General features: G+C 48.5%; 1 protein-coding gene across 2 annotated transcripts in view; it reads right to left on the reverse strand.

The window, feature by feature from the left end:
• The window catches only part of LOC138292818 (flavin-containing monooxygenase 5-like), a 373,180-nt gene that overhangs the window by 77,202 nt on the left and 281,028 nt on the right, over positions 1-14,950 (reverse strand). For both annotated transcript variants that reach the window (XM_069231613.1, XM_069231614.1), the window contains 2 exons: positions 4,706-4,868; positions 2,196-2,338 (listed from right to left, as the gene is read on the reverse strand). In XM_069231613.1, the coding sequence (XP_069087714.1) occupies positions 2,196-2,338; positions 4,706-4,868 (306 nt within the window). The remainder of the gene's footprint in view (positions 1-2,195; positions 2,339-4,705; positions 4,869-14,950) is intronic.

Raw genomic sequence — 14,950 nt, forward strand, 5'->3', positions numbered from 1 at the left:
AACTGCTTCCTGAAGCTCCCTTGGAATATCTACCATTAAACATTTATGCCCAACCCACTGGGCATATTGGGTGACTTATACTTCAAGCCTCTTAGCGCTAAATGCAGTTACACTTCCGTGAAACCATTTGGGGCTGGGGAAGTCTGCAGGGACCTCTATGTGCCGCCACTTACCACACTACTCCAGACAGCACAGCTGAGATGCTTCTTGGAGACCAGCTTGGAGACTTTCTTGGAGAAAGAGCCTTTTCAATTTTCAACATTGCAGTTAACATTTTTGTCAGATGGAGCCAATTTGGTGTTGAGTCTTCCAAAAGAGATTTTTTAGCTTATGAGCTTCTGAATGCCACAGTCTCAAATAAGCTTAGGTTGTCTTGCTCAACAGAGCTGGGCCAGGCGTGGTGAAGGGATGAGGAAACTCTAACATTCCTGGAGAAGGAAGATATATGGCTTTGCCAGAAATTGATTCCTGGAATCTAGAAAGTAGGTTGCACAGAGGGACTGTCACTATTATCAGGTTTCAGATCTGCAGGAAGTTTCTGTTCCGGGGACATGCCATGTTGGGTGGTCAGCAAGGGTACAGAGGTGTGCTTGATAAGTCTGCAGTCATATTTCTATCACTCCTCCTGTGAATCACTGTCAACTACAGAGGCACTGACATTCACAACGCGAACTGCAGTGTGTAATGAAACCAAGCCCACTGTAACAGAGACCTGAGCCAGGGGAAAAAAGCACACAATGTAAACACTTTTCAAAACACTAGCTGAAGCCCTGCATCACACAGGCATCAGTTACCTATAGGTGTGCCATCACATTTATAATAATGCACACAGAATTAGGCAGCCCTCGTAGAGTGTACAACCCATGAGGGCTCCTAGCACAGAACAAAATGGCGGAATGTAGAGGGATGATGAATAGTAAGCATCTGAGCAACTGAAAGAAATAGACTAGTAACAATGTATTCAAAGTGTGAGCACTGCCAGTGGTTATAAACTGTTGTAATATAGAGTTATTGTTTGGTGTCTGCATGCATAATGCATTTTATGCCCATTTTCTTCTTTTAAATCGTGCCACAATGTGAGTTTGCTAGTTGGACTTGTGATGAATCCTGACCGATGGACGTGGACCTCAGTCTGTCAGCAAATCTTTATTTTTCCCTACAATGAATCCCTTTAGACTGGAATAACCCATCCATGATATTCTTTAATATGACCTACCCACACACACCATCGTACAAAAGGCATCATATCCCCGGATAATTTCCTCCAGGTCTTTAATTTACTCGTCACTCTACCACAGGCTCTAGCCTCACTACTGAAATCCATCAACAGCTTTAAGCACCCTCCTTGACAGACTGAGCTCCGGTTTCTGCATCCCTGCCAACTCTTGCACAACTAGTTAACCCAAAAAAGCAAAACACCAACATCATGCACGGTGGTAATCTCTCCTTGAGACCTATAACCACGTAATAGGAAAACTCAAAAACACCTATTGCTCTAAACAGCTGAGAAGACCACTGATCTCTTCAGGCTGTAACTCTCCAAGAACAGACCTATGTCTACAACAGACTGTAAATGAGGCAAAAGTTGCTTGAAAGTGAGAAAAACGGTATGAATTCACTTTAAGTTTCTCTAAGTCAATGTATCAACTCCAAAATATGAGCTACTAACATTGTCAAGGGGAGCTTACACAGGCAAGCATAGGTTTACTATTCGTAACACCATCTTGGTAGCACATATAGTGGTGCTGATGAAAGTGAAGGTCGATACAAAAAACTCAGTTATTCAGTGGAACACCCTCCCAGTACCCACTGTCCCACGTTCTATTCAAACAGCCACCACCATCAACCCTTTCCTTGCCAACAATAGAAACGCTATACACCACAATCCTGACCTATTCAATCCACACTCCAAAACGCCTCACCATCTGCTTCCCTCTAAACTCCTGCCTTGGAGCCATTTTGAAAACCCTCGGTCTTAATGCTGAGGTTAACATCCTCCAGTCCCCTGTTTCTGTCACCTGTCATCAAACCCGCCTTCCACCCTTGCCGTCTGCGTGGACATAGAACAGGTAAAGAAAAGGAGTGTTCGTGAGCGGGACATCCTAACCGAGTATGTAGCTTGGACGTACTGTTTTCAGATTCTGGGGTGCACCTGTGCTTCTTTAAACTTTGAAAGCAAGTGAAGGGTACGGCACCTGGCTGGCAGTGCGGCTGAGCTCCACAGCGAGATCACCTCCAGAATTCCCAATTCCAATTATGATGATTCTCTTCCCCTCAAACGCCTCTGGGTTTTTGTAGTCCCGGCTGTGGAAGTACTGGCCTTTGAATTTCTCAATTCCTGCATTTAGAGATGGGAAGAGATACAAAACTAGAGTTGAACCAAGTGCATGTTTAATAAATAGTGACTTTTGTAAGGTAGTTTGGTTAACCACATGCTAATATGAAAAAGAGGAAACTGCTACTGAAGCCTTGATTCAAAGTGTAATTGACAGCAGTAGCCTCAGGAACAGTGAATGGTTTTAAAAACCGGTAAAGCCAGAGGCAAATGCACAAACCGACACAGTAAATAATGAACAGATCACTACACCGGTCTGCAAAATGAGCTTTTGGAATCAGTCATGTGCAACCTCAAAGGTCCGTATTATGAACTGCTGAATTTATGCATGAGGAAATGTGTGATCGGAAGTAATGTTTCTGGATCCCCCAACCTAAATCTGGCAATTTCGAGATAATTCTCATGTTGATCTGTCTTTTTCAATTCTTATTCCAGACTGAGTGGGAGACTCACAGATTGTCACGCAGATTGACATGCACACTTACAGCAGGTGGTAAACAGTAGCGGGGCTGGGACAGAAGTAGAGGTGTCAGTGGAGAAGGTAGGATGTGGCCTGACAGAGCGGGTCCTCTCAGATTCCTCAAGTACCATAGGAAGAGGTCGGGCAGGCGAATTTTGCAGCCAAAGTGTTGTGCAATGTTTCTAGACAGATTTTCCAGCTTGTAAAATCAGACCTGTTGTTACCACACCTCAGAAATCTAAGTGTAGGATCAGTGGACCATTTGTATTCGGGTGAGGCAGTATCCTGCCTGGGGATAACTTCCAACCCTTTCATGATCAGAGCCAAAAGGCATTGTCACTGCTTCTCTATGCCCTAGTAATTAAAATGTGCATATGCATGTGGAAACCAGATTAAAAATGTGTGTCTGAAGTAAGAATTAAGAGCGGAGACTAAAGATGTCATCACATGAACCAGTGAGAGGGTGATACCATGTGCGGAGAGGGGTGGAAGCTATGCTTTTTCAGTTACGAGTGCAACACGCAAAGGATTAAATAAAAAAACTGATAGGAGCAAAATGTAATGGGCCATCCAAACCTCAGTAACGCAGAGACAGTACACTTGGTTGTAAGTTTCATATATATTTAAGGATGGCGGTCAAACTAGTGCAGGGTGATGCAAGAGTCATGCACAAGATTTCCCAGTCTGTATCTAAATGTGGGATGAAAGGGGAAAAATAATGGGCCCGTGGGAGGACCCCAGAGGTAGCCTGTTATTTTGGGCCCTGGAGCGCTGCCCCCTTACTTTTCCGAAGCATAAGGAGTGTCAGACCCAGCAAAGATCACCCTGACAGACACTTCCCACGTCAAGCTAAGGCAGTCAAGCACTTTGCATGCACTAGTGCGTAGGTGCTTAGAAGCCTGAGCCTTGCTTTGCCTGGCAAAAGATTTAACATGCCTCAGGGCAGTGACCTCATGAGCATGGCAAAGCCATGTGAGGTCCTCCCCCTCAAAAGGAGTGGGAGCGGCGCTGAGAGTCAGCTCTGGGCGCTTCAGGTTTAAGCCCTGAAGTGCCCAAGGCTGACTAGTTGTCAATGACGTCTCTTCATAAAGTGGGATGGGTCTGCAAGTCTCACTGACCACACCACATTCTGTAACGAGTTTGGGACCCAGGACAGGTCAGCCAGTGAAAGGGGCAGTGGGATCTCTCTTAAGTCCCTTCCTTCCCTGAAATCTCCCACAAATTCTGAGGCCTTTGTGCTTCTCCTTCCCACCAAACGCTGTCACCGCCACAGCTCTGAAAGTGCTTGTTGAATGTTGGGTGCACCTTTGTGCGTATCGAAGTATTTGTATTTGTAGGTGCCTACTGTGAGTAGGTGTGTGCGTGTGTATGTTCTTGTGAATGCTGGGTGTATGTGTGCGCTCGTGAGTGCATAGTGTGCCTGTCCGCTTCCCCACACCTCATCCACATGCCACTGGGACATCCCTCACAACAGGGCGAGTGGTTTGCATCTGGAGCTTGCTCAGAAGCGATTTGTGCAATGATTACGTTGGAAGCAGAACATTCACATACGCAGTGAGTTTCATAGCTTCTAGTATGTGACAAAAGTCAGAGATAGAACATAAAAGGCACTCTCACCAGATCAGAACCCAACAAGGCTTCTCAACTCAACAGGGGACGTTGAGTTCAAGAATATTTGGTAGAGGTGTAGCGTAGTGACCCGCTGTCATTGATTTGGAATTACCTTCAATATCCACAATTTGGGATTTTTCAATGCTTAGACCCCTGAGATTTTTTCTGAGCATATGCAGCTAGAAAAATATTGTTAGCTCGGTTTCTGCACCAACCTATACTGGAGCACATATTTTTTCATTCTGCTTCTGCCCATGATAAACAGACCTGCTTCAAGCTTTTAGAGGAGTGGAACTCACCAGGGAAAGAGTCCAGCGGCATGTTTGGAAAGGTGTGATGTCCGCTGCAGACCAGGATCGCATCAAAGATGGCTGACTCCTGTACCCCGTCCGTCTCTGTGACGACATCCCATTGGCCAGTAGTGGAGAAATCGGGACGTTGTTTAATGTTACACACAGTAGTCTGCATGGAACAAAATAAATACTAAATAAGCATCTAGTGCTGAGAATAGTTCATTTTTGTGCTAGAGGATGTGTTAAAATCCCCTGTTTTTCGGATTCCCAGTCTGAGCAAAACTCCCAATTTCTCTGAATCTTTAAAAGGGTCACTTTGAATTAGGAACATACACTAACCAAATAGGACAGACTCTAACAGGGTCAACATGAACTATGAACGGCTTTGAGAGAGTGAAGAGAAATACTGAGCAATAAGAGGTCGAGAAATAAAGAGCCAAAAAGAGACAGCCTGCAAACATAAGAGAGAAGAAAAAGAAAGAACGATTGCAAGAAAGAATATGGAAACAAATCAAGAGAAATTTAGACAGAGAGCTGGAAGATACTTAATTTAAAAGAGGGCAGACATAGAGAAAAATGAGACAAATACAGTGCTTAATTTGTGTTGGTGCTGAGCACCGCCACTCCTTTTTGGGTCCAGAATTTTGTTATCGCTATGCTTTAATCCAGAGGAAGTGAGAGAAAGCAATACAAGGGAAAACAAACTTAGAAGAGAAATGTTGTGACTAAAGCAACAAGCATGGATCAAAAACAACCTGCAAGAGAGAGAGGTACAGCGACAGGAAGTGTAGGGCAATAGAAAAATAGAGGTGGGAGGATTAATCAGGGATAGCCAGCCTTGGTGTTCAGCAACACCTGTGTTTAAAACTGCTGGTGGTGAGCTCCCAAGAAAAATGATGCACATGTGCACTTATGCTTTCTTTTTACTAACTAAGTGTTGGAGAATGATAACATGAAGGGAGACAGGGATACCTACTGAAAGGTTATATTCTGAATATATTGTATGAAACACGTTTTTTGTTGGATTGTAGTCCCCAAAAAAACGAAAATATATCAAATTCCATTTACTTAAACCATTCTCCGGGCTAAGGCATAACAACGTATTAATTAATAAATTATTAGGAGAAGAAAGTGTAGACGAAGCGTAGTGATGGGTTAATCTGGTTTGAAGAATACACCAACTATAGCATTTGTATTCAAATACAATTGTGCATGTTGTGAGTTAAACAATATCTGACTGACTTACTAAGGTATTTGCCTGGCTTAAGCCAGGAGACAAGGTCCTGAGTTGTGTTTCGATATATTGTGATCAAAACATCGACCTAAAAATATTGCATCCACAATATCAGTGCCTAATTTGAGCTGGTGGTTGGCGGTGGACACCACCCGTACTTATTTTTGGGGACCGGCACTTATTTTTCCTCTTCAGACATTTACCAAGAGCAACAGAGGGTAAAACTCACAAAGCGAAAAGACGAGGAAGAGACAGGCGGAAAAAAACGTAACAAAGGGAGGAAGCAGGAACCTGGAAGAGTGAGTTAAATGGGCAGGGAGCGTCAGGCCTTGGATTCACTGGGCCTGAGGTGAAATGAAGACCCAAAGCGTTGGTATTCGGCGCCCCTACATTTAAGTTAACGCGCTGGCGGCTTCCGAGCCTTTCTTTGGGCATATATTGTGCTACGTGCGGACTGCGGGATGCAGACTTTCTACATTTCCTATATAGAACTGTTTGGTAATTAAAATATACTGGACAGAAATATCAAAATGATGAAGGCTGGGAGGTTGCATGTACATTAAAACAATGTCTGCTGGCCCTACTACTGGCTAAAACTAAAAAGAAACTAAGCAATAAGTTTGCCCAACTGGGCCTAATAGTGGCAAAACGGCGCAGCTCCATCCACTGGCGTGGTGCTAGAACCCCTGAGATTAAAACCCGGAGAACATATTTATTGGAATGGGCAGGAGCGGAAGAGGCACATGTGAGAAGGACAAGATATGAGGGGGCAGCTGACAACCTTCTATCCCGGGGCATAATGGTACAAGAGATAGCAACTCTGGGAGAGGATGGGCCTTAATAAGTATGCATAAAAGTTACAGAACACTGATAAAGACAAGATCACTAGGAAAATGTGAATAACCCAGGGCGAATGGAGGACCAGGAGACAAAGACATGCTAGGCATCTTGCAAATTGACTTATGGTTATACTTTTTGATATACATATTGACAAGCTTAAAATACGAATTATATGTCACACAGTAAATAACACTATATTGAAATAGGTTGGAGGAGGAGATAAGGGGGTGGGGTTCTTTTTCCATTGAATTAGTTGGATATTTGCTAAGTTTCACTAGAAAAAATGACTATAAACTGCTGATGTTTGAACTTATGACGATGTTGAATTAGTAATAGATGACAGTGCCCGATCCTGCTGTAGTTGATATGCAAATGGCAAAGGTGAACTGTAATGTCCCCTTTTATTCTGAAAATGTCAGAAGCTGTGGTAATAAAAATGACAAAAAGGCACACCCATGTAGCTCAGCGTGAGGGCCTGCGGGAACTTGGGGTACTCATAGATGCTCAAGGGCCAGATTTACTAAAAAGTGGCAAAAAGTTCTCCCTACGCTGGCGCTAAATTGAGCTGCCTAGCGCCAACGCTGGCCTCCTTGCACCATCGTGCAAGGATGGCTGCGCTGAAGGGTTTGATTGTTAATGTGCGGGAAGGTGTCCCTTCCTCCACATAAACAATCACAAATGGCAATTTGGCATTTCTGTGTGTGCTGCAGCACACACAGAAGTGCCAAAGTGTAATTTTAAAATGATTATTTATGTGCAGTAAGGGACACCTTCCCGCACATTAACAATTCTTTCTGGTGTTTTGCTCTTTCTATGCATGCTGCAGAATGCAGCACACATAGAAAAAGCAAAAAAACGAGGAGGAATAAAAGTATTCCTCCTCCTTGCACCTTGCTAACATCACCCCTGGGGTGGCGTTAGATTTTAGAAGGTACTGCCTCCGGTTTACGAAAACACGTAAATCTGGGGCAATATCAAAATGCAATAGTGTTGCTGTGGTATGCCCACAGCAACACTCATTGCACGCCCCTTCCACGCAAAGTGTTGCGTGTGAAGGGGCCGTATTTACAAGGTGCCGTTAAGCAACAAAAAGTGGCTTACACCACCTTGTAAATACGGCGCAGGGCATAGCACCACCAGAGCCTCACACATACATAGTGACGCAATGGTGGTGCTATGGGCTCATAAATATGCCCCCAAATTGTTTTCTGAAGAAAAAGATGACAGCCGGGTGTAGTGGCTACTTGATCTTGCTGCACCTCTTTGAACACCTACTTTGCTTATCCTGTGAGTGTAATGAATGCAGAGCTTACCGCTGCTTCTATAGCGGGAGAGGATACTAAAGAGGCTAAACTCTCTGAGGAATCTACTGAATCTAATATCTTTTGCAGGGATGGCTTTGCATATGAATTAACTACAGCTGTGAGTAAGAATGGCAGATCCCTCAGACCGACTGATGCACTGGATGCTGAGGCAAATGACTAACTAAAATTGAAAGCATAGGTAAGAGACATGGTAGGAGCTTTTGACTATCAAGACTATGACATGGAACACTCAGTGGATTATGAGGAAAATGGTTGAACCATTGAAGAATTATCTCTAAACTGTCACAGATCCAGAGGCACATTTTTACAGTGAGAGAGAAGGTGTTCAAGGCAGACAGTCAATCTATAAAGCATCTAATATTCACCAGAAGCTGAAGGATGCGTAGAATGCATGCATTGCGCCACTTTGTAACCCCTTGAGCCACATTATGGCTATGCCAGGCATAATGTATGCAAGGGGGGCGTTCCCCCGTGAGGAGGCCCGTAATAATGAGCAGTGAAATTTTCAAGCTTTCAATGTGCCATTTTAGCATCATTTTTAATGCCTGCCTAAGTACGGTGTTAAAATGACACTCCCATCGTTTTCAATGGACCTCCCTTTACTTTGCAGGATTAGTGGCATAATTTTGGTAATAGTGTTAAAAATGATGATGCTATTGCCCTAACGTGTGCCATGGCGCACCATATTGTAAATATGGTGCAGACCTGGTGTCGTTAGGGGGGGAGTAATGGGGCGCAAGAAAAGTGTTGCATCATCTATGATGTAGCACTTTCTTGTAAATATGGTCCTTGGTGTGGAGATTCGACGTCCTCACTGCTTCCCCTTTGGATTAAAATCTCTCAGAAACCTGTTAAAGCTCGTACTGGAATCTTGATTTACAGGGGGAGCGTTATTCTTCAGGAAATTCTGTTTGACTGTGCAAGGCTAAGTGCTCCTGCAATACCATCAGCAGACTGTAAAATCACAAAATGATTGAGAGCAGTCAAACATTTTTATATATCTGGGTGATTCCAAGGAGGTATGGGATCAGTTGAGTAAGATCAAAGGTTCTGAAAAATATGATGACTTGATAACTATGATTTGTTGAGGAGAAGGATGGTGATGGTGGCCAATGGAGTACCTGAAGAATCTGTGTAATTGGGGATCTTTGAATATGAATTGAAGATACAGGATTCAGTGTTGTACCAGTTGAGCAGGAGCAGGGAGCTTACTGGTCAGGCACACAGTTCAAGTGGGATTACTGTAGTGATTCTATTAAGACAATATTTTCTTTCTTGTTGGAACTTTTACGAAGTACCAGACATCCACGTTGTAGTTCATCTCTTCTCTTACTGTGCTGACATTTTCTAAGCACTTTTTTGTTTTTTAAAAGGTTATGTGGTTTGGTGGCCCTTTCAGTCTCAGGTTACAGGTGTTTGATCGAGGAGCATGGGGAAGATCATTTTTTTCACAAACTAATTTCCGTGATATGGTTTGCTTTGCATTGCATAATGAAAACTGACAAGATAGAGCAAAGATAAATAGCCAATACTTTGTGGAAGCAGTTATAACCAATGCAGAGGTTGATATTTCCCAATGGAGTGAAGGGTGAATGTTGCTTTAATGGTGCGGAGGTCTGGCAGGTTCACAGCGGGTGGCACAGCATAAACCAAAGGGGAAAGAGTTGGCGAACAATCAGCAGAATGTAATTTTTAAATATTAGAACATCCTCCGTCACATTGCATGACAGGGATGGAATGGAACCAAATAAATGTTTGACAAAATTGGGGTTAGTTCACAGTTTTCCCCATTTCCGAATCATTTGAGGGATTGGCGAAGGGCGAATGGAGGGTTGCTTAGCAATTTGAAAAGGGATATTGAACGGAATCAGCACATGATCGGACCAGGCCTGCCAAATCGATTCCTTAATCATCAGAGTGGGGTCGTTTGAGCAACTACCAGCAAGCGTGTGGCCTGCTGAATTATCAGGATGGTACTTGCTGAAGGCCAAAAATTTTAAGAGTGTCAGCAAGCATAGTTACATCTGGGTCGTTACTGCAATCTAGGTGAAGGTTAAACTCTCCTAAAATAGTGAGGTTCGCGAAACAAAGTATGGAGGGTGTGAGGACTTCCCCTAAGGAGGCAAGAAACCTGGAGCTCGTTCTTGGAGGGTGGTAAATAAGTCTTCCAGCAAACGACTGGGAGGGTCTAGGGGGGATATTTATGAAAAGTCATGCATCATGTCATGACATGCCACTTTTCTTGCATCCCATTGCGCCCCCTAACGCCACCATGTGTGCACCATATTTATGATATGGCGCACTGTGGCGCTGGTTAGGGAACTAGCGTCAAAAATGTTGGCGATATTTTGGCGCTTTGCAGGATTAGCATAAATAAGTTTACGCTAATCCTGCAAAGTGAAAGGAGGCCTAGTGAAAACAATGAGAGCGTAATTTTAACGCTTACCTTAGGCAGGTGTTAAAAATGAAGCTAAAAGTGGTGTAGTGGAATCTCATAGATTCCACTATGTCATTTTTCTGGGCCTCTTAATGCTGGATCACCTCCCTTGCATACATTATGGCGGTCATTCCAACCCTGGCGGTCGGTGATAAAGCGGCGGCCAACCCGCCAACAGGCAGGCGGTCAAAAAAAAGGTATTCTGACCCTGGCGGGAACCGCCAACACAGGCCGCCACTTTAACACTCCGACCGCCACGGCGGGACAGACAAACAGCGCGGCGGTCACCGCCAACAGCCAGGCGGCAGACAATGTACCGCCCACCCTATCACAACTCACCAATCCGCCACCTTTTCCGGGGCGGGAGCCCCGCCAATAAAAACACTGCGGAAACAGACTACGAACGGGAAAACGCTCACCTATACACACTCCACGAGGAAGGAGGACAGCATGGAGCCCGAATTACACATCCTACCAGCTATTGTCTACCTGCTCATCTACCACCAGTACGAACGCCGGCGCAGACGACAACGGTGAGTACTGCACCTACGACACAGGGGAGGGGGGAGGAGGAAAGCTCACGGGCACACACATATGCGACCCCCCCCAACTATCTACACACCAATGCAGAGCACCAAGTCACAGTGACACCACCCAAACCCCCCGGAATAATGCAAAGACATAATTAAAGTGAGAAACAACATTTATGTATATAAGAGGTTCTTTGAAGTCATGGTAAAATAGCAAAATGAATTGTAAAAAATCAAGTAAGAACATTGCGAAACCGATAAATATAGGCAATAAGTCCTGCACAGTCACTTAAATTTCCACTGTCCGTGGGCCAAAGTGTATCAACACATGGGCAAAGCCCACACAGGAGACCTGAGTCAGTTGGAGAGAACACTGCTGGGGCATCAGATGACAAAACTACAGGCACCTCAGGGGGAAGGGAAGGGGGGGCACCTCAGCCACATGAGTCCACGACGCCAGATCCACGAAGGGTCCACCATGCCCACTGTGCCATCCTGGGGAGTGCAAAGCCACAGTCTCACAAGTTTCTACAGTGGGTGGATTGCCCACTGTGCCATCCTGGGGAGTGCAAAGCCACAGTCTCACAAGTCTCTACAGTGGGTGGATTGCCCACTGTGCCATCCTGGGGAGTGCAAAGCCACAGTCTCACAAGTCTCTACAGTGGGTGGGTTGCCCACTCTGCCATCCTGGGGAGTGCAAAGCCACAGTCTCACAAGTCTCTACAGTGGGTGGATTGCCCACTGTTACATCCTGGGGAGTGCAAAGCCACAGTCCATCAGGTGGATTACAGAGACCACTGGTCATGGAGGAGGCATGGTGGGCAGAGTGCGTCGTGAAGGCCTGCCCGACACAGAACCGGGACTGCCAATGGGCCAGCGGTGCTTGACAGGAAGGGCCCAGCGGAGCGGTGCTTGAGACGGCGGGGCCCAGTGGAGCGGTGCTTGACAGGAAGGGCCCAGCGGAGCGGTGCTTGAGACGGCGGGGCCCAGCGGAGCGGTGCTTGAGACGGCAGGGCCCAGCGGAGCGGTGCTTGACAGGAAGGGCCCAGCGGAGCGGTGCTTGATACAGCGGGGCCCAGCGGAGCGGTGCTTTACAGGAAGGGCCCAGCGGAGCGGTGCTTGAGACGGCGGGGCCCAGCAGAGCGGTGCTTGACAGGAAGGGCCCAGCGGAGCGGTGCTTGAGACGGCGGGGCCCAGCGGAGCGGTGCTTGACCGGAAGGGCCCAGCGGAGCGGTGCTTGACAGGAAGGGGCCCAGCAGAGCGGTGCTTGACAGGAAGGGCCCAGCGGAGCGGTGCTTGAGACAGCGGGGCCCAGCGGAGCGGTGCTTGACAGGAAGGGGCCCAGCAGAGCGGTGCTTGACAGGAAGGGCCCAGCAGAGCGGTGCTTGAGACGGCGGGGCCCAGCGGAGCGGTGCCTTTCTGCACGGCGGGGCCCTCTTCAGCGGTGTCTTTCTGCATGGCGGTGCCCTCTTCAGCGGTGTCTTTCTGCACGGCGGGGCCCTCTTCAGCAGTGTCTTTCTGCACGGCGGGGCCCTCTTCAGCGGTGCCTTTCTGCACGGCGGGGCCCTCTTCAGCGGTGCCTTTCTGCACGGCGGGGCCCTCTTCAGCGGTGCCTTTCTGCACGGCGGGGCCCTCTTCAGCGGTGCCTTTCTGCACGGCGGGGCCCTCTTCAGCGGTGTCTTTCTGCACGGCGGGGCCCTCTTCAGCGGTGTCTTTCTGCACGGCGGGGCCCTCTTCAGCGGTGCCTTTCTGCACGGCGGGGCCCTCTTCAGCGGTGCCTTTCTGCACGGCGGGGCCCTCTTCAGCGGTGTCTTTCTGCACGGCGGGGCCCTCTTCAGCGGTGTCTTTCTGCACGGCGGGGCCCTCTTCAGCGGTGTCTTTCTGCACGGCGGGGCCCTCTTCAGCGGTGCTTGTCCAGTCATTCAAGGGAGCCAGACCTGGCCAGGACTCCCTGCTTAGTCGCCCTCCGACCATGCAGTTGCTGGACCCTTCTGTGACGGAGTCCTGGGCCCGTGGGTGTCCTCCCTCACACCCGGGATGGGGCTTATGGGGCCCTCCTGGTCCGCGCCCCTGCTGGCTGACTTCTCCGCCCTGCTGCCCTTGCCCTCCTTCGATGAGGCTCTCTGGCCCTTGCCTCCCCTGGATATTGTGGCAGGTGACGGCCCAGGACTTTGCTCCTTGGGGGCAGCCGTGTCAGTCTTCTCGCGGCGGCCCCTGATTTTACGGGTCCTCTTTCCAGGGGGGGGGCTGGCTGTCCCCTTGCTGCTGGCCGATGTATCAGTGCTGGGAAAGGGTGGACTCCAAAACCCGTGCACAATGGTGACACTTGAAGCAGGGCTGGTGGTGGCTGAGGTGCTCTTGGGACTCTTAGCAGATGGAGGGGGTGGGTCAGGTGGGGCAAAGAGGTTAAGTTTGGAGAGGTAAAGTTTTTTAGGACCAATGTAAAGGGTAGGTGTAGTGGGTATGGGAGTGGAGGAAGAGGATGTGGTTGTAGGAGAGTCAGGTGTGCTGTCTTTGGGTGCAGGTGCTTGTGACGTAGGCTGTCGTGAGGTGGTTGGCTGTTGGGTGGGTGGCTGCCTGCGTTTGTGTGTCTTGGAAGAGGGGGTGACAGACACAGTGGGAGAGGACATGTGTAAATGGCAGTGGGGGTGGTGACTGCACGTGTGCGGACTGTACTGGAGGGTGTGCTGGTGATGGACGTACTGGCTGATGGTGGTGTGCATGCAGGTGTGAGTGGTGACGTCACAGGGAGGGAGGAGGGAGACGAGGAGGAGGGGGACACAGGGGTGGTAGTGGCTGTTGGCATGTCTGCATCTGGGTGTTGCTTGGGTGAATGCTTGTGTGATCTGTGGTGCTTATGTCTGGATGAGCTGCCCTTGGGTGTTGAGGTGTGTGCAGGCTGGTCTGATGGTGTGGATGGGATAGGCTGAGGAACAGGAGACAGAGACAGGGTGGAGGCAGTTAGAAGAGGGAGGCTGGAAACAGGGACAATGACTGCCGTCAGTGCTGAGGCCAGAGCATTGAACGATCGTTGATGGGCAGCCTGACCCGAATGAATGCCCTCCAGGTATGCATTGCTCCGATGCACCTCCCTCTCTACCCCCTGGATGGCATTCAAAAGGGTAGACTGCCCAACAATGATGGTCTGTAGGAGGTCAATGACCTCCTCACTGAGGGCAGCAGGGCTAACATGGGCAGGGCCTGAGGTGCCTGGGGCGAAGGAGATGCCCGCCTTCTTGGGCGAGCGGGCACAGAGCGAAGGCTGACGGGCTGCTGGGAGGGCGGAGCTGGTGCGCTGGGTGGCGGCTGTACCTGTAGAGGCGGGGGGCCCGGATGTTGCCGCCACCGCTAGGGAGCTCCCTTCCAAGGACGTGTTGGTGTCGCTGGTGTCACCACGGGTCCCCGTTGTGGTGCTCCCCTCGCCCTCCGTATCACTGGTGACCTCGGTGTCTGTACCATGGCCCACCGGGGCCTTGTGAGTTGCAGCTTCCTCGTGCTCCGATGCCAATTCTCCTCCGCCTGATGATGCTAATGCACACATGCACAAGAAGATCAAGAAAAAGGGTGGGGGGAGAAATAAAAACAGGTTGAGTGCATGCATTGTCAACACCGTTGGCGGAGAGGACAGACACAGGAGCCTCATGCACTACACCGCGCAATCGGGGTACACTACTCAGTACTTGTGACTAGGCCAACAGGTCTATGGACAACATATGCGCACATGGGTGATGCTGGACCATGGATTGCCTTACTTGGCACCCTACAGAGGTGGGGGGCGGGGGCACAGGGCCATGCCTAAAGGAGGGGACTACACTACAGAAAGCGCCCTGGCCTAATGTCACCCACAGCCCTCCTCCCCCACCCAGACGCCTCCACTGCGTGTAA

Source organism: Pleurodeles waltl, chromosome 4_2 (genome assembly GCF_031143425.1).
Source record: "Pleurodeles waltl isolate 20211129_DDA chromosome 4_2, aPleWal1.hap1.20221129, whole genome shotgun sequence".
NCBI classification, from domain to species: Eukaryota; Metazoa; Chordata; class Amphibia; order Caudata; family Salamandridae; genus Pleurodeles; species Pleurodeles waltl.